General features: G+C 39.7%; 1 protein-coding gene across 4 annotated transcripts in view; it reads left to right on the top strand.

Moving 5' to 3' along the window:
• Nucleotides 1–7,373: 7,373 nt before the first annotated feature.
• Nucleotides 7,374–20,464, top strand: part of CPSF6 (cleavage and polyadenylation specific factor 6) — a 28,055-nt gene continuing 14,964 nt past the window's right edge. For all 4 annotated transcript variants that reach the window (XM_058557663.1, XM_058557662.1, XM_058557660.1 and 1 more), the window contains exons 1-4: nucleotides 7,374–7,498; nucleotides 14,791–15,000; nucleotides 16,442–16,545; nucleotides 19,957–20,102. In XM_058557663.1, coding sequence (XP_058413646.1) covers nucleotides 7,439–7,498; nucleotides 14,791–15,000; nucleotides 16,442–16,545; nucleotides 19,957–20,102 — 520 coding nt within the window. In that variant the 5' untranslated portion in view covers nucleotides 7,374–7,438. The remainder of the gene's footprint in view (nucleotides 7,499–14,790; nucleotides 15,001–16,441; nucleotides 16,546–19,956; nucleotides 20,103–20,464) is intronic.

Raw genomic sequence — 20,464 nt, 5'->3', positions numbered from 1 at the left:
GCTTTCGATTCTATTCCATTGATCTGTGTGTCTGTTTATTTTCTAATTTGAGTTGATGTTTATAAAGCATTCATCTCAGGGGCTGGCACACATTACTCTATGCTCAGTAATTGTTGGCTCCTTTCTATTCCTCTCATCCTCAACCTAATATTCCATTTGAGGTAGATATTATTATCCCTATTTTTTTTCAACAGGTCCCATTGAGGTTAAGTAACTCTTGCCCAAAATGGCACAGTTGGGTCAAAATGACAGAGTTGAGTCTCAAACCCAGATCTGTCACATGGCACTGACCATGCCACTTCTCACTAAATCATGGTGGAATTTTATTTATGTTTGCATTGCTCATTGCTACCTACTACAGTGGCCCCCACCCAGTGGTTGCATTAAAAATATTTGTTGAATGATGGAATGAATAAATTCCATGATCACTTATACATTATACAGTTGCTGTATAAGTTGTAGGAAAAAAAATAAACAGTATGATCACTAATTTTGAGTTTCATTCGCTCCATAAAAAGCGATTTTTGATGCTGAAAAATACTTCCACTCATATTAATGTTATTGTATTTTGCCAAAGTGCAGCCCTTCATGTGGACTTCATATTTCAATTTCATCTTCAATAGTTTCTAGTAAAAAATCGTTAAAAACACAAAGACAAATACATTTTACAAAGCTCAAAATAAGACCACTTGCAATGGTCAAACAACACACTTTAAAACCATGGTGAGAACTGTTCATTTTCTAAACACATTTTCACTCAAGTGCTGAAAAATAGTTTACGGCAAACTACAGTGTAGCCTTTAGATGTTTTTATTTTTTAATCAGGTATGTGACTCATTATGATTATCGGTTTCTAAATGCCAAGCTCCATCTTGACTCCAAATGTATGGCTATACTGCATAATATAATAAAATCTTAATTCCATGCTTTCCTATTTTTAAAAATAAAGTTTAAATTTTTTTCTTGATTATAAATAAATATATGTTGCAGCAATATTGAAAACACGGAAATGTGTAAATAAATAAGAAACTAAAAATACTCATAATCCCACTGCCCCAAAATGATATTAACATTTGGACATGTTTCTATCCAGTGTTTTGTCTATACATACTTGAGATGAAATTTTTTTGGCCAGTATCTGATCACCCTGGCAGTGTGTACACGATCATATGCTGTAGGCTTAGTGTTCCAGCTCCAGACTTCGAATCTTGAGGGATCTTGAGGAATCTTGAGGAATCTAGAGGGAATGTACAAAAACACTTAGAGTTGGTATGAGGTGGCTGCAGCCGAGTCAAAGGTGTGGCAGTCTAGCAGTGAGCAACCATCAATGGTGCAGTCCAGCAGAGTGACAGCAATTGTCTAGTGCAACAATGCCAGAAGTAGCTTCCTGAAAGTTTATCTCTGCAGCATGATCCTGACTGTTTGCCTCGTTTGGTTTCTGCCTGTTTTCCTAACTTAGTTCTCAAGGCTTTTAGTCAATTTTGAGTTCACTGATATCCTCACCATATGTTTCTTTATTGTTTATGTCAATTTGAGTCTTGTTTCTTTTACTTGCAACTGAATGCATCCTAAAGGATATATTAGGGTGAACCTATGAATTTGCCAATGTTAGACCATTTTTGACCTATAAAAACTACAATTTTATGTGGTTCAGTCTAACGGAATTTGGTAACAGGAAGTGCAGTGCTTGAAATGTGGAACTGACCAATTCAAGGAGAGGCAGTAGAGGGTGTGATGCCCTACTTTTCTAGGCTTGTAGCAAGTCTTTCTTATTTAGCCATAGAAAAATAGTTGATTTAACCAATATTCTCTGAAGTGGAGTATACAAATCTACTCATTGGGATGTGGAAACATATTAGATCATGTACTTTTATATATATATATTTTTTTTTAATTATTATTATTATTTTTTTGGTGAGGGAGATTGGCCATGACCTAACATCCATTGCCAATCTTCCTGTTTTTTTTGCTGAGGAAGATTGTCCCTGAGCTAACATCTGTGCCCATCTTCCTCTATTTTGTACGTGGGCTGCCGCCACAGCACGGCTTGATGAGCAGTGTGCAGGTCCGCACCCGGGATCTGAACCCACGAATCCCAAGCTGCCAAAGCGGAGCGTGTGAACTTAACCACTACTCCACCAGGCCGGCCCCTATTTTTTTATTTAAAAAATTCAAAAATTAAGTTTAACTACTAGTTAATATGAATTGACACTACTGTCCTCATCAATTCATATGTCAAATGGTTTCATGTCACTAAGGTATGTGACAGGCATGAATCTAGGTCTTTTGGGGCCTGATACATCTCTATTTTGAGAGCTTTCTTAAAGAAAAAGAACAAAAAATTATGAATACAAAATAAGGAATGAAAGCAAATTGTTATTTAGTAGAAGAAAAGAAACACAGAAATTTCAATTTCATGTGATTTTTCTCGTAAAGAGAAAAAAAAAGTATGGTGAGTTGATAATTTTATATGCCTCATTATTTAGTGTATTCCTGCCAGTAGAGACTTCCGTTTTGATGAGGCATTAACGAGAACCAAATCTTCCACTTATAATTTTGCATGTCTCTGTAGACTAATTTTCTAAAGAATCGTATCTGATTCCATACATTTCAAACTTTGTTTCTCCTCCACTACCCACATCCTTCTAGTGCCTAGCATGGCTGGACACACTCAGACCACGATATGACCTCTGGCCTTGCATCTTCATATCCCAGAAGCTGGGCGAGTCAGCACAGCAAAAATATTCCTGGAAAGCATTCCTGTCATCAGGATGACTAACAATAACTTACACATATATCTTTTCCATTAAAGATTCCATTAAATTTCCAAATTAAATGTACCACCTCATTCAACTTCCATTTTGATCCCATAAGAATCTCGGCCAGTCCAACCCCCATCCAACATGAAGGGGGATGTATGACAGCGAGGAAAGTGGAGTGGAAAGGATAAGGGGCCCACGATAGGGAGGAGCTTTGAATCATTAACTTCTTTCGCTTCCCACATCATCCCTCTTGCTGGGGGCAACCCTGAGGAAAGAGGGGGATTACCTTCCCAAAGCAGAGGATTCTAAAGGGATCCCCTCACACAGGCACTTAATACACTTCACGCATTTAATACACTTCACGTTGTGACACGTGGCAGTTTATGAGAGCCCAGTTACATAAACTCATAGACTATATTTTCCAGTTTTAACTAAGTTAACCATCACAAAATGCCTGAGTGTCTTAAAAAGAATCCTAAGAAATAATGGTTCATAACTGATACTAACAATGAAAGTACAAGTGAAAGACAAGAAAATGGCAGCGTCAACACTTGTCTACTTCTAGTACGAATTCTGGTCAGCCACATAATGAGATGAAAACAATGATGATTCAATCAGACTTAACAGGAGGAGGCCTCAAAATTTCAAGAAGACTGTTTGAAATTTGGATTTACATCCACTAATGATAATATGAGGTCATTATGATTAGCAAGACACTTAAAAATCCTGTTTATTTCATCCTTTAAAATATTTGTATATGTGTTCATGGTATAAAAATGTTCCATAAAATGCCTTAATAAAATAATATTTACATTTATATATATTATGGCTGCATGTTTAAAAATGTCATACTGACAGGGGTGAGAGTTTTAAAAAAAGTTTGGGGACTGCAGGGCTAAATTATGGCCTGTAGTCTGTCAGAACCAAAATCATGTTCCTACAGAGATTACAGCATTGGTTTATTTGGAGTAGGTGGGAATGACAGCATGTGTTAAATATTTATGGATTTGGATTTGCCTTCCCAAACCATCAGGCGTTTGTCTGTGTGTTGTCATCCAATAGGTGGAATGTGTTGGACAACCTTTGGGTGTCTGCTTAGCTCAAAGCAACCGTCTTTCACTGACAATTCTCCACCCTTTCCTAACTCATATAGTGGAATTTGTAAGGTGTTTTTACTCTGCCACCCCACCCCCTGAGACAAACTTCATTGGACTAGGAGTAGACGCCTATAAAAACTGAGCTAATCAGTTGCTTTCTCCATAGATTTTGTAATTAAACTAAGACATATGGCCATTTTCTTGAATGGTGGTTATTTGAACTCTGGAGCTGAGGATGCCAGTGTTGCATAGCCACGTGCATGGAAAAGGAGAGAAAACTCTTCTATAAAGAGAAGCAGCAGATGGACAGAGAACCTTAGAACATTATCTCCTTTCCAACCTCTTTGCTACTCTTCTTAAATATTTTGATTTTATATTGTTTATATTGTTGGAGTGATGCGACTGTGGGCAGGGGGCCACAGCTAAAGAATGTGGGCAGCCTCTAGAAGATGGAAAAGGCAAGAAAATGGATTCTCCTCTAGAGTTTCCAGAAGAAATGCAGCCTTGCCAACACCTTGATGCTAGCCCAGTAAGATTCATTTTGGACTTCTGATCTCCAGAGCTGTAAGAAAATAAATTTGTGTTGTTCCAAGCCCCTACATTGGTGGTAATTTGTTATAGCAGCGATAGGAAACTCATGCAGCAAGGCTAGAAGGAAGTTCCTCTGCAACATTTAACGTACCATTGCCAAATTCCTTCCAAGGCGCCTTGGACTTTCAATTCTATGTAGATTTGAATAATTTCAGAACTGAGAGTGACCTTCATGGAGGACTTGAGGTTGGACTTGTCTAAGGTTTCTTGGCTAGTCAGTTGTAAAGCCAGGACAAGAACCCAAGTCTCCAATCTTTCATTTATTTACATTAATGACTAGAAGATGTCTAACAAAGAGGCTGGTACGTAGAAGGTACCCAGTGGTAGAGTTTTGTTGTTCTTGTCATTATTATTATGCATTTTTCTTTGTAATCTATAATAATATGTCATTTTTTGAACATTGCCAAGTAAAGAGGTACCCAGTAACATTTTAAAATTATCAAAAAGCCAACCAGGTAGTGAGTGATGAATTACCTGGCCAAGAAGCAGAAGAGGATAGGGTCTATACATTCAGAGTGCTTTTGCCCTGGGAGCATTTTCAGATTCAAAAGATATCTACGGGAACAAAACATGGAGTCTAGGACTTGTCAAGAGTGGTGACTCTGGTAAACATGTTTTTGGCCAGTACTCAGAAGGACAGTACCCTAGGAGGTAAGGGCGAACCAAACTAAATCAGTCCCCCCAAGGTTCCCAACCATCTGGATTAGAGTGATCCTGTTTGTTGGTGCCCTCAGGTGCCTGCCAGAAGAAAATGAAAATCCTGTGGAAAAAAAAATCATCATAGGTCTCACATTATTTCTTAAAGTGTTTCAGTTACAATGTCCAGCATACGAAGATAGGTGACAAGACAACATGAGTGAGGACCAGCATAAACAATACACAACAAATAACTAGAACAAAGAATCAACAACAGACCCAATGGGACTCCAGATACTGGAATTATCAGAGACCCAGAAAGTACACCAATGATGCCTACTATATTCAAAGAGATAAAAGTCAAGACTGACAATTTTGGCAAAGAGTTAGATACTATAAAAATGAATCTAATAGATTTTAAAAACAATCAAATAGAAATTCTAGAACCTAAAATTACCAAAAAGAAAAAAAACTTAATAGCTCAGTACAGGAGTTTAACACCATAGGAGAGAGAATTAGTAATCTAGAAAATATAAAAAGGAGAAGGTAAGAGAAACAGTGGATAGGAAAGATCTAACATACACTTAACTAGCGTTATAGAAGGAGAGAAGAAAGAGTGGGGCAGAAGCAATACCAAAGAGGTAATGGCTGAAAATTTTCCAGAACTCATGAAAGGCATCAATCAATATACTCAAGAGGCCTGCCGAATCCTAAGCATCACAAACAAAAACAAATACACTTCCAAACATAAATAGTAAAAGAGCAAAAAATCAAAGTGTAAGAGAAAAACATCTTAAAAGCAGCCAGAGAAAAAAACCGTATGTCCTGCAAAGAAACTGACAGTAGACTTTTCACAGGCAACAGCGGAAGCCAGAATCTTGGAATGATTTTTAAATGTACCTAAAGAACATAGACAGCTCCTATCGGCACATCTCCTTCTCGCACTCTCTTGCCTCTCTCTTTCACTTATCAAAACCCTTGTGATTGCTTTGGGCCCACCAGGAAATCCAAGCTAACCTCCCTACGTCAAGAACCTTAAGCACATCTGCCAAGTCCCTTTTGCCATGTGAGGTCACATATTCACAGATTCCGTGGATGTGGACATCTACGATGGGTGATTATTGTGCCCATCTCATTATCGATCTAAAATACGCTCTTGCCCTTTATCATGCGACTCTTCCTCTTTAAAGCTCCATGGGAAAAATCAGTATTTCCAAGAAGCATAAGAGATAGGGCATTTTGCGTATTAACTCGTTTAAACCACCATCAACGTTCAGCCTTGGTGAGGTGAATATTACCACCCCGGTTTTAAAGGTTCTGAGACTGAACATGGGAGACATCGGGTAACTTGATGAGGTCGTCCAGCTGGTCAAGCGTCTGACTGGAAATCTGCACCCCGATCCCCAGCTTGGTCTCTAGGACTCCCACCAAGCTCTTCCCACCACCCCAGGCACAGACGGTGCTCGGCTCATCACCGTGTGAATGGCTGCTGGCCAGTCCCCGGCTCAGGAAACATGCTCTCACTTGGTGGGTTTTTACACGGGTGAAAAAGAAATAAAGAATGGGGGAAGGTTTCAAGCCGGACTGACATCTTGGAACCAAGCACTGGTGGCAACAGCTCTTTCTTTATTGACCACGCGACCCCGGTTACAGCTCTTCAATTCCTCAGGCCCCAGCTCCCCCGCTGTGAGATGAGACGTCCGGGTCACGGCACTTTTCCCGTCCCCTGCCCGTGGGCACTCCAGGAGTCGGAGCCCCGCCTGAGGGGCCGCCACCTTGCCGCGCGGGCTCGAGACGGCGGCACTCGGCCACGGGGGACGAGGCGGCGATGCAGGACGACGACGGCAGGAGATGGGGACGGAAACAGGAACGGCTGCCAGCAGCCGAGATAACGCCGCGGGTTTCTAGCGTTTCCGAGCAGACGACGCTCCGCGAGGCCGAGGGCGCAGGGAGAGCCGGCCTCGCCCTCAGGCGCCCCCGGCGTCGCGTGACACACACCGCTTGACCCTCGGCTGTGCGAGATGCCGGAAAACTGAGGAATGAAAACACTACAAAGCGCCCGAGCGCGCCGGAGGCGACGTGGAAACACGTCCCCGGAAACCAGCGCGGCGCCCCCGCCCCCGGCCCGGCCCGGCCCGGCCCGGCCCCACAAAGAGCCGCCTCGGCCGCGGGGCCGCCGCTGTCCCCTCAGCGCGCCCCCGCGCCCCCCGGCCGCCGCCCCCGCGTCCCCGGGTCGCCGCCCCCGCCGCGTCCCGCGGGCCGCGGAAGTGACGCAGGCGCCCCGCCCCCGCGTCGACCCGCTGCTCTGCCGCGGCGGGCGGACCTGCAGGCGGCGGGCCGAGGCCGAGGAAGATGGCGGACGGCGTGGACCACATCGACATCTATGCGGATGTGGGCGAGGAGTTCAACCAGGTACGCGGGCCGGGCGCCCAGGCGGCGGCCCGCGCGGGGGCCGGGCGGGCCGGGGCTGCAGCGTGCGCCCGCGCTCCGGCCCCGCGCCGCCCACCCGGCCGGCCGGCGCGGCCCCTCGTTCCACCGCGTCGTTGCGCGGGCGGCGGGCGCCGGGGCCGGGAGCGGGGGCCGGAGCGGACGCGGGCCCGTGCAGCCGCCGCCCCTCCCCGCTCGGCCCCGCCGCGCTCCCATTGTTGGCGGCCGGCGCGCTTCCCGCCGCGTAGGCCCGGCGCGGGCCGCGTGTGCGCGGAGGGGAGGCCGGGAGGCCGGGCGCGCGCCGCCCCCGCCCCGGCCCGGCCTCCCGCTCGGGGGGCGCCCCGGTCCTTTGTGCCCCGGGCCGCCCCCCCGGCCGCGCAGAGGCCGCTCGGCGCGCACGTTCGCGGAGGGCTGGGCGCGCTGGGGGCCGAGGCCCGGCCGAGCCGGCCGCGCAGGGTCGAGACAGGACGCCCGCGTCTCGAGGGCCGTTCCGAGGCGCGGTGGCCGTGGCGGGCTCTCGGCGGCCGGCGGGCCGTGCGGCCGGGTCGGGCCGGGCGGGGGCGCAGACCCTCCGCGCCGCGGCTGCCCCCCCGGCGGCGCAGCGCGCGTGTCCAGACGTCGGCCCCGCCGCGCCGCGCGGAGAGCTTTACTTTTGTATTTTCCAGGTCCGTGTGCGAAGCCTAATAAAATGCTACTGGTTCGTGGTTTGGGGTTTTTTCCCCCCTCCCTAAAGGACCTTATTTGTGGCGGGGGCTCAAGGTTTTTTAAAAATAGGGAAAGCTAGAAATCGCCACCGTTTCCCCCCCGCCCCCGGAATGACTTTGTGCCCTGGTTTAAATATTAGGAAAGGAAAAAATTCTCAGTTAGCTTTAAATGTGTCCTGCCCCCTTAAAGGCTGGATGTGTTTAAATGTAACCCATTGTAGTCAGACATTTTTAAAATCTTTGTTCCTTTTATTGTGTTTATATTTTGGCTGTGTGATGCCCGAGTTGTGTCAGTGACAAATTTAGACATTATCTTAGTGCTGCACAGATTCTAATGCTTTTAAGTCAGCAGACAAAGAGCTCTAGGAAATTTCTTTTGATTTGTTGAATGAGTATAACATTCCATCCAAGAGAGGGCCATGCCTGCAAGTCAGGGAACAAGTAAGTGTTCAAGCCTGTCCTCATTAGCGTTTCTTACAAGAAAATACGTCTGCTTTGCGTTTCTCTCCACAACGAAGGAAGAATTGGGGTCGGTTTTAGAAGTTGAGCTTTTTTCAGGACGTCCTCATGAAATCTTCTCTAGGCTTTCGCATACTTAATTTGGGGTGGGCGTTTCTCTAATCTATATGGCTGGATGGGGTGGTCCTTGCTTATCTCTGTGCAGTAACTAGTGCTGACTGAGCAGGAGGTAAGAAGAGATTAAAATTTTGTGGTCCTAATGAGGAACAACTTTGTAGGGTTCTTTTAAAAATGTCACTTTCTGTTTACTTGTACCTGTAGCATTATAGCTCACACATAGCTAGCTGTATGATTTTACCAGTAAAATCTTTATACTTTTGAATAGATTAATGGGGGGATTAAATAGTGGCTTCGTTTTTGTTATTATTTTGCATATCGTTGGCCTTTGTAATCTACTGCCTGCTGTGATAATTCCTATACAAAATATGGCCACAGAAGGATAGTTGATCGTTTTCATGGTTCATCCTGTTTTTTAAAATGTTACTGTCACTGAAATATTTTTCTGAAGTTTTATCAGAATTAGAGGCAACTACAAAATTATTGCTGATTGATTTAATTTGCACTGTTATTAGCTGGTGGCTTTATTCCTACTGGTTGCTATAGTAAACTATGGCTCTTATTTTATTGTAGTTGAGTAAAATGTTTTACCAAGTATAACCAGTCTTGACTTACTTTGGCTTTTAAACTGCTAAACGTTTAAAAAATCTTTATTCTTCAAAGTGAGCTGCAGTTTTATTTGCATCTGTATACTTTGAAATTCTCTGTAATCTATGTGTTTGCCATTTTTTTCTATTTTAAATGGTCGTACTTTTATGAAGCTTTTCATGTGTGTCTGTATTTTGCTAAAGCACAGTATAAACCTATTTCCAAAAGTGTAAGGCATTCAACTGTTTTAGAAGAATCTTTAATTTGAGGATGAGATGAGAATAAGTTGGTGAAACTGTAGTAGAGTTTCTTTCTTCACCAGATGAATTTAAGAATGGAGAGTCAAGTTGGAGAAGGGGAGAAGGCACAAGGGACTCGGCTGTTCTTTGTGGGTGCTCTTTAGTTCTTAAATTCAAGGTCTTCAATGTAACCAAATTGAGAACAGTTGCTCCAGTGGAAGGAGAATTTGAACTACTTCCAAACCTGTACATTACTTGAATTTGGAGTTGAGAAGAAAGAGGTTCTGTTTCAGCCTCTTTAGTTATATCAATTCACTTTGAACTGGGATTTGAACTCAAATGTAGTATTTATTAGCCTAATATTTAATAATTATAGACTTTTTAATTTTGACCAGAACTACATAAAAAATTTTAAAACTCAATTGTTCCAAATAGGTTTTTTGAGTATCTGTAGTCTGCCAACAAGGACGGATATTAAGTTTAGATAGTCTCTACCTTAGAGTGCACTGCAGTGGGGGTGAGAGACGCCTACATAATTATAATACCCTGACAGGTGGTATATTGTAGAATCCACTCTTTTATGTGTATCTGTATCTATAGAATTTTGTTGCTGGGGGAGAGGAAAGTCAAAAATTCTGTGCACTTCAGGAAAGCTTATACTGTGTGCATTGAAGTAGTGTGTACTTTGCCTGTTTGGGGATCAAAAGCTCTTACTGTAGAATTTAGTTATTGATCTGTCTGGCGCTAGGTCACTGATAGCAGTGTTGATTTAGTAATCTGACCCCCCAACTTTAAAATGAAAATGTGTATAGGTAGTGGCTGGAAAAAAATTAATTTAGAAGTTATGGACCTAGACATCTTCATAAGTCCACTTGCCTTTAGTTCATGAGTTGTCATACTTTATATTTAGTCATCATGTATCTACTCCAGCCAATTGTCTAGCCAATGTTGGAAAATAAGTTTATTAGACAATTATCGGTGAAACCCTATTCCTAATAAATTCATGTTTAATAGAAAACCCTCTAAGATAAGTCAGTAAGGTCAAGAGTGAGGCAGGTAGAGTTCGATTCAGAAACAGGTAGAAATGTTTAGGGGAGCTAGAACTCTGCTCACTCAGTTTTATTATTTATAAGTGTAGTTCATTCAGCTGCCTGTGAATTGTCCACTTTGTGGTTTGTGTGGCATATTTTTAGTACCAAGTTGGCTTCCTTACTGTTAGTCGAGATTTTTACAGGGATTACAAACTAATTTTAATATCTACTCAGAACATAATTAGACAAAATCAGGAAATGATATATTTCCTAAAAAGATATATACATATTAGATTATCTGCCGTTGGATTTTGCTTGCTAGTATTTTTCTTCCTTGGTATAGAATACATTTTGTAAATGCAAAATGTAACCTTTTCCCCCTGCTTATATTTCTCCAAATGGAAATGAATGTTAAATTCCCTTTATTTATTTTAAATAGAAGGGCTTTGAAACAAGTGGCCTTTGCTGTGCCGTTACTGGTAGTATCATATAATGCAGGAATGGTATTACGCACTACAATTTTAGGACCACCAAAAGCAGTGTGGGGCCTGTCAGGGAGAAAGAAGAGTATAGTACAGCTATACCATATTCATCTCAATAATGGAATACAGTATATCGGTGATATTAAAATTTTATGGGAGGTGATCAGGGGAAATATGTCTAAAAATAACTCCTTGGAGGAAGGGGAGTTAGTAATAATGAAAAAATAGTTGAGAAACATTGCCTTAAAAAGGAACTAATAGAATTTTGGTTATTTTAGTGTCCATATTATTTTTAAGTGTTTTCTCTGACTTGGCAACAGCTTCTTGTATATTGTGTAGAACATAATCTTGAGGTGTAAAATCGTGAGCAAATACCTTGCCTTTAGAATGATTGTAGTGATTTGGAATGTAGGGAATGAAAAAAAAATTACTAAGTGGATTTTTTTAACAAACCCTAAGAACTGTCGCTTACTGTAAGTTATGTGTAATGTGCAGCTCTATTGGTGATTAGCTACTATGAAAAGTAGATAGTTAAGATTGGGCAGTATTTGGTACCTAGAATAATTAGAGGTGGTAATATTGATATTTTCTTGGTTTTGAATGCCATTAAAATTTCCTAAAAGTAATAATTGAAAAGACTCTGTACATAGTAGAACTTGACACTTGACCATTTGTCTTTGACAGAGTAGAAGCCATTTTTTTTGTTTGTTCAGTAGACTTTCAGAGTTCATGTTCTGTATATATGACCTCAAATATACATTTTGCATAATTTCAGAATATGCACGTTTTTCCTCTCTTTAAAATGGGAACAGAGTAGGATTTTTTTTTTCTTTACGTGGACGCTAGATGTGATATGCTGAAGCTGAAAAGGAAGATTACTGATACTACAAGAGTATGTGCTTTGAGTTGAAATTTTAGTAATGGCAGCAAATGTATTCAGATTCATTAATATTTTTTCACCACGTCCAAACGCATACCGTTGGGGCTAGAAGTACAGGCTGTGGCCTTGGAACAGAGCGAAGCTAACTAGTCCACATGGAGATCAAACCCCAGGACCGTGGTCTCATTTAGCATCACACTTCAACCAATTGGAAGCAGTCCAACTACCAGACAAAATGGCTGATCCTAAATATTGGTAGAATCATATCAATGTGGAAAATTGGTTGGTGTCAACGTAGAAATTCATGGATGGACAAAAATAGTAAGTGATTGTGATGCACCAGGTTAGTGTAGCTGCACTTATGCTTGTAAATTATTGTCTATTTATGTAAACATTGTCCTAGATTTACAGCTAATGAAAAATAATGTGCTAACCTATTTTATGAAAGTGTACATTTAAATACTTTTACTTTAGTCCTGCTATTAATAACTCTTGCATTCTTTTTTGCTCTCTCTCAGACCATATATTGTGATTATAGTCTCTGCTGAGGAGGATGGAAACACAATTCCCTTTGAGTAATAATAATAATGATAATAATAATAATTCTACTTGATGTACAGAACCGGATTGCAAGAGACTTTAAAGTGCCCACTACCCCTTGTGGGAGGCTTTATAGTATCTTAAGTGTCTGGAACCACTGCTGCAACCACGCCACCTGAAGCTTCAGCTACACTGAAACTTCATAACAAAACTCACCCTCCTTTTTTCTAATTTTTACTGTCACTGCAATTTGAGCATGTTACTTTGTTTAACACAAACTCAGTCCTGAAAGATTATTTTGGTATTGCTGTACAAACAAAATAAAATTATGGCATTATTCAGTGACTTGTGGTCTTAGTTTCTGCCCATTGCTAAAGATGACTTTGTTTTCTGATTTACCTTAAGATCTTGGGCCCCTTACCAAATAAATCTTGCAGACATTGTACCTCATACCAAAATTGTTAATGTAAAGATTCTGTTATATAATTAGTGAATTAGTTAACTCAGTTATACAGATTACCTGAAGATGACTTTACAGATTTCAGATCCCTTTGGCTATATGTATAAATGGTATTTCTCCTCCTAGGTTTTTTTTTCGTTTTCTGTTTCTTTAAAAAAAAAATAATTCTTGGGCTGGCCCCATGGCGTAGTGGTTAAGTGCGCGCGCTCTGCTGCAGCGGCCCTGGTTCAGATCCTGGGCGCGCATCGGTGCACTGCTTGTCAGGCCATGCTGTGGCAGCGTCCCATGTAAAGTGGAGGAAGATGGGCACAGATGTTAGCCCATGTCCAGTCTTCCTCAGGAAAAAGAGGATTGGCATGGATGTTAGCTCAGGGCTGATCTTCCTCACAAAAAACAAAAAGAAAAGAGATGAGACAAAAAAAATAATCTTAACTCTGGCTCCCTTCTGAATAACAAAACAATAGCTGTGTTCCCTGGGGGCCTCTGATACCAATATTTTGTTGATCTGTTTACAGTTGTATTACAGATGCTTTCTCTGGGTCCTTCTCTATCAGTGTAAAATAGTCCCTAAAACTAGTAGCTCTTCCTTATGTGCCATTTATATAACAGTTCATCCTTAATAAATTGAATTAATGGGAGAGGATATGAGTTATGCCTGAACTCTTAAGTTTGTTGTTTTGTAGTTGTAATTGCCTCTTCTTCCTTTATTATCTCAAATATTCTACCTCATAAGATTAAAGCAGTTCACATCAATTTAGGTACTTACTAGTGGAAAGGGAGAAAGATAAAAATAGAGTTTTTCCTCTGATACCGGCTGGTCAAGCCTGTGGCCCAGTAATGGTTACCAAAGGCGATTTAAATGGTATTGTGTTCTGCCAATACCTGCATTTCATTTTTCCCCTGTTTACATATCTGTTTCATTTTCCTTGCTTATCATTTAGGCATGTAAGTGGCTCCACTAGCATTGCTTTAATTCTGCTGGTGACGCTCAATGGCAAAGCTTTACTGTTCACTAGATCCTTGTTCATATCAACTTTCTCTTGCTAATTGACTAGATATCTAAGAAGTCAGGTAAGCATTAACTCTTTGTTGACCGAGAATAATAAAACTACTTCTAGAAACTAATTTGGATAGTTTTACCTGTATTTTATTCATTGTTTCTCTTTCCTTTGTTTATTTGTTATGACATTTGGAATTATTTACATACCCACATTTCTTCATCTCTTCCGTATGGCTTAGCTCACTGTGCTTTTTTCTAAGACTAATAGCTTTCTCAGGATTGGGAAGCAAGATCCTGAACACCAGAGAAAATAATAGTTGTATTTTTCTGCAGTCAAATATTAAAGATTTATAATGGCTCTGATTTTTGTTTGTGATATTTTTGTCAGTTTTTTTTTTAAAGCTCATCTATTTGCATTTATGTATTATTACTTTTGCTTTAACAGTATCTTACTTCCAAGGAAGGTTTTATATTATTACTTTATTTCGTCTATATGCCATTCTTTCCCCAGAGAAAATGTTTCCCAAACGTTATTTCCTATATTATAATAAATATCAGTGGGAAAATAGGATTCATTGTAGATAAATTAACTTTATAGGCACTGTTCAAGAGTACATCTGTGGCATAAAGTGAGAGAAGATTTGCACTGAGATCTTTGGGCTTTTTTCTATCTTCTACTAGATTTTTAAAACAAAGTAGTTGAATGCATTTGTATTCAAATCTGTTTAGTAATAGTCTGACTACTGTATAATCTAGAGCATTATTTCTGTATCTCAGGAAGCTGAATATGGTGGGCATGATCAGATAGATTTGTATGATGATGTAATCTCTCCATCTGCAAATAATGGAGATGCCCCAGAAGACCGCGATTACATGGATACTCTCCCACCTACTGTTGGTGATGATGTGGGGAAAGGAGCAGCACCAAATGTTGTCTATACATATACTGGGAAGAGAATTGCACTATATATTGGAAATCTAACATGGGTAAGTAAACTTAACATATGAATTAAATTATTGGTAATTGATTTTTGAACTGTTCCAGTGGTTAATGTTTTTCTCTAGTTTTTATAAAAACAAGAATTTGAAGCCACTAGATTGGTTGTTCTGTATGCTTGCATATGCAATGAGGAAGGAAATACAAGTATCTTTACTTGTATTTCATAAGTTCCAAATCTTCTAGTTTTGAATTTTGTGGTCATTCAGCTTGTTTTGCTAGAGATTCCAGTTAAATATAGTTCAATTATTTTATCTTCAAATCAATTTCTTTTTTACCTTACTACTCCTACACTTCAACTATCCCAATTTTACAGAGAAAAATGCTCACCTGAGGTCTCAGATCAGGGTTTAGAACTTTAGAAGGAGAGAAAGAAACACAATATGGCTCTTGGTTTTAAAAAGTTTTCATTATCTACTTAGTACAGTCTTGCAGAGTTTCATTTCTGCTCTTAAATTTGAAATCTGATTTATGGAAATGCTGCTATATAAATTGTACTTTAATTTGGGTTGTTTTTGAGACTAAGATTATTGTTTTGAGACTATAAGATTATTTTCTAAACTTACTACACATAATAGAATGTTCAGTCTGTCTATTTATAATTTTATTAGCATTAAACCTTAAATTAAATATTCACTAAAACAGTCCTATATAATTTTTACATCTTTACTTAGAAACATTTGTTACATATAACTTGTCTAGAAATCAAAACTTGTTACCCTTCCACTTCCTTAATAGCATTTTATTTTAAGATGTTTAAATTTTTAAAAAATTACTTGACCCGTCTCCCACCACCCAGTCTGAGCAATTTTATAATATTGAAGACACTAGCAGTGTCGTTATGAAGAGTGTGGTTGCTAAGGAAGACTTTGAATCTTAGCTCTCCTGTTAGTTTTGTGACCTTGGACAAGCACTTTAACCTTGCTGTTGCATTATGTGTAAAATGGGAATCATAATAGGACTTAGAGGGTTGTTTTCACAGTTAAATATTTGATGCTAAGTCCATGGTAGGTACTCAGTACATGTTAGTTTTTTTCTTTTCATCTTATATGCAAACATAAGATGGAATTTATTTCCCCAATTTCCTTTAAGGAGAGGAAGTGACAAGTGAGTTTGGTTTTATTGAAAAGTTAAATTCATAGCAATTTAAAGATGGAAGAGATCAGAAACTCTTTAAGAGTAAAACATCTATCTTCTCTGTAAGGGTGTGTACCTTCTGATTTCCAAAACTCCTATCAAGGGATGAAGTTACATCCTCAGGTGCTTTTATGCTGTTTAAAAACTGGGGACTGACTGGCAGTAACTGCACTTAGATTTGCCCTGAGCATTAATTTTCTCTTGTTTATTCTGAGTTTACCCTTAAAAACTAAGCTGAAGCAGTAAAAATCTTAGATATGTTTTGATGGTTAATGAGGGGGAAATGTCTTGCAGTGGACAACAGATGAAGACTTAACTGAAGCAGTTCATTCCCTGGGAGTAAATGATATTTTGGAGATAAAATTTTTTGAAAATCGGGCAAATGGTCAGTCGAAGGGGTAAGAATTTTAATTCTTTTTTTCCTAATATGAGTTAGTACCTAGTGATTACAATTTTGGGGATCACTTTCTTTAAAGGTAATGCTAACTTTACACGTGTAGGATGCTTTATTATCCACATTGGCAGGAGGTTCTTGGGCAAAGGTTCGTAATCATTTCACTTTCTCTGTGATCTGGCTCACTAAAACTAGTGGAGCTGGACGTGTGGGCAGATGAGGTCTATTCTTTAATTTTCCTGAGTTTTCTCCATCTGTGATGGAAATGATTATTGAAAGGACAGTTTGAAGAAGCATTACTATGCCTATGATTAAGGGATGGGGGAAGATGGGCTACTAGAGAATAGTGTGAGTATCATGGATGTTTTGCTTTATTTTCTTAGACTATTAAACCATACAAATGAGGTAGGATCATTATAGGAACACTATAAAATACAGATATCCAAAAGTAAGAAAATAAAAAGCCACAGTCTCACCATCTATATAGATGATCACTCTTAACATTTTAATAATATATTTTCAGGTTTTTTCCTAATGTTTATATCATATTTTTATTGCACAAAACGGTTACAATTCACGTTTTATAACGTCTTTGATAGAAAGAGTAAAACAAATATTTATCAATAAATATACATCTACTCTAATGTCTGACTCTCTCCATCATACTTCGTATGCTACTATAGTTTATTTTACCATCCTTATTTTTGGTTATTTGAGTTTTTTCCAGTTTTTGCCTATTATAAATAATGCTGCAGCAGGTATCATTTATATAAATCTTTAGGTGCACATTTTGGATTTTTTTAAAGATAAATTGCTAGATGCAGAATGATAAAGTAAAGAATATGCTTATTTTATATTGCTCACTGTACCAGTTAATGCTAACTAAGAATATTTTCAAAATATGTGCCGAGTCTGACCACTTCTCACGCACTTCACTTCTACTACTTGGTCTGAGCCATTATTCTCTCTTACCTGAACTTTTGCAGTAGCCTCCTACCTGGTGTTCCTGCTTTCCCCCTAATCCCCTACAGTCTATACTACACATAGTAGAAATTGAAAAAAAGCAGCATCAATATTTGTCTGTTCATCGTCTTCTGATGGCTTCCTGTCGCACTCAGAGTACAAGCTGGAATCTTTGCTGCAGCCTAGCAGGCACTGCATTGATCTGCGGAACAGATCACTAGGCACTGTGATCTGTTCCCACCTCTCTGACCTTGTCTTCTACCACCCTTCGTCTTCCTCGTGCTGTTTCAGCCACATCGGTCTCTTTGCTGTTCCTCAGCACATCCTACTCAGACTTCACAGTAGCGGTTGTTTCTTCGTTTACTTTGCCCCAAATATCCACATGGATCTCTCTCACTTCACTCAGGGCTCTCTTTAAAGAGTTACCTTCCCTGACCACTCTGCGAAATACCTTCTTCTCCCATGACTCTGTTTCTTTTCTTTATTTTTCCTTTGTTATTGTGTATTTTACTTGTTTATTGTCTTGTCTCCGACTAGACTGTAAGCTCTATGAGAGCTCTATGAAAGAGAGGGTTTTGTTTTGTTCACTCTTGCATCCCTAGCCCTAGGATGGTGTCTGGCATGCAGGAGGTGGTGCTCAATAAATATTTGTTAAATTAACAAATTAGTTAAATTTTCTAAGTGTTGTAACCCAAGATAATCTTGAGTTACACAGCAGAGTTTGTTGACTAGATTAAGAGATCTAGTTAAAGGACCATTTTGAACATTAGGAAGAAAAGGGTTCTAAGCTCATAAGGGCCCTTCTGAGAATAATCTAGATTATCCTAAAACTATATGAAATTGGTAATCATTCATTTTTTTTCTGTTTTAAGTGTATTTTTTTAATTGAGATATAATTCACATACCATAAAGTTCACCCTTTTAAGGTGTTCAATTCATTCAGTGGTTTTTTAGTATATTTGCAAAGTTGTGCAACCATCTCCACTGTCTAATTCCAGAACATTTTGCCACCCCAAAAAGAGATCCCCTACCCATTAGCAATCTGTCTCTATGGATTTGCCTTTTCTGAACATTTCCTATAAATGAAATCATACAATATGTGGTCCCATGTGACTGACTTCTTTCACTTAGCATAATGTTTTCAAGGTTCATCCATGTTGTAGCATGTATCAGTATTTAGTAGTTTTTATGGATAAATATTACTCCATTATATGGATATACCACATTTTTTTAATTCCATCCATCTTTTTTTTTTTTTTTTTATAATTTTATTTATTTATTTTTCCCCCAAAGCCCCAGTAGATAGTTGTATATCATAGCTGCTCATCCTTCTAGTTGCTGTATGTGGGACACGGCCTCAGCATGGCCGGACAAGCGGTGCGTCGGTGCGTGCCCGGGATCCGAACCCGGGCCGCCGGTAGCGGAGCGCGCGCACTTAACCACTAAGCCACGGGGCCGGCCCTATTCCGTCCATCTTTTTATTTACATTGGAGTTGTTTCCATTTTTGCTATTATGAATAATGCTCCTATGAATATTTGTGTACCAGTTTTGTATGAACATACATTTTCAGTTCTGTTAGGTATATATATACACCCAGGAGTGGAATTATTAGATTATGTGTTAACTCTGTATTTAACCTTAGAGGAACTGCCAGATTGTTTGTCAGAGTGGCTGTGCCGTGTTATATTCCCATTAGCAGTATATGAGGGTTCCAGTTTCTTCACATCCTCACCAACACTTATTAATTGTCTTTTTGATTGTAGCCATCCTAGTGAGTGTGAAATGGTATCTCATGGTGGTTTTGATTTACATTTCCCTGGTGGTTGATGGCATTGAGCATCTTTTCATAGTGGCGTTATTCATAATAGCCAAAAAGTGGAAACAATCCAAACATCCATCAACTGATGGATTTTTTAAATGTGATATATCCATATAATGGAATATTATTCAGTCATAAAAAGAACTTAAGTACTGATATATGCTACAACATGCATAAACTTTGAAAAGATTATGCTAAGTGAAAGAAGCCAGTCACAAAGGACCACATATTGTAGGATTCCGTTTATGTGAAATGTCCAGCGTAGGCAAATCCACAGGGACAGGAGGTGGATTAGTGATTCCTTAGGGTTGGAGGATGGGAGGAAATGGAGTGGACAGTTAAATGGTATGGGGTTTCATTTTGGGGTGATGAAAATGTTCTAAAATTGATTGTGGTGATGGTTGTAAAACTGAATATACTAAAAACCACTGAATTGTGCATTTTAAATGAGTGAATTGTATGTTGCTGTAAAAAAAAGTTAAAGATGAAAGTGTGAACTTGTATAGTTTTAATTTAAGAAATATTTTCAATTTTCTTAGATAAAAGTAAGTTCAGGTCATTTCCTTTTTAATTGCAGTAACATTATTAATCCCTCCTCCCTTCCTACCCTCACCCCTTTAAACATCTTTTAGGTTTGCCCTTGTTGGCGTTGGATCTGAAGCATCCTCAAAAAAGTTGATGGATCTGTTGCCTAAAAGAGAACTTCATGGTCAGAATCCTGTTGTAACTCCATGCAATAAACAGTTCCTGAGTCAATTTGAAATGCAGTCCAGGAAAAGTAAGCAATCCTTCAGAGGCTTTTATTAAAAGATGTGCATTTAATCAATGTTGCTAGCATTTGTTAGATGTTATACTAGAGAAGTCATCTTAATATTTAGTTCATTAGAGAATCCATTTTAAAAAGTCCGTGCTTTGAATTTGATTTAATTACTGGTGTTGACTGTGGTCCCATGTACTGCAAATATACTCCATTTTTCTCTAGATGTCACAGACCAATATTATTCAACAGTATACAAGTTTTATAGCCCTGCCGTCCTTGTCCTGTCATTCCCATCCTAGAGAAAGGAAGAAACTGCCTTCTAACCCTTAGATTGAAGGAAAGTTATGTGGGTGTGTGTGATGGATGGTGGGGGAGAAACC

This window comes from Diceros bicornis, chromosome 17, assembly GCF_020826845.1.
Source record: "Diceros bicornis minor isolate mBicDic1 chromosome 17, mDicBic1.mat.cur, whole genome shotgun sequence".
Lineage (NCBI taxonomy): Eukaryota > Metazoa > Chordata > Mammalia > Perissodactyla > Rhinocerotidae > Diceros > Diceros bicornis.
This window is presented reverse-complemented; position numbering and strand designations above follow the sequence as displayed.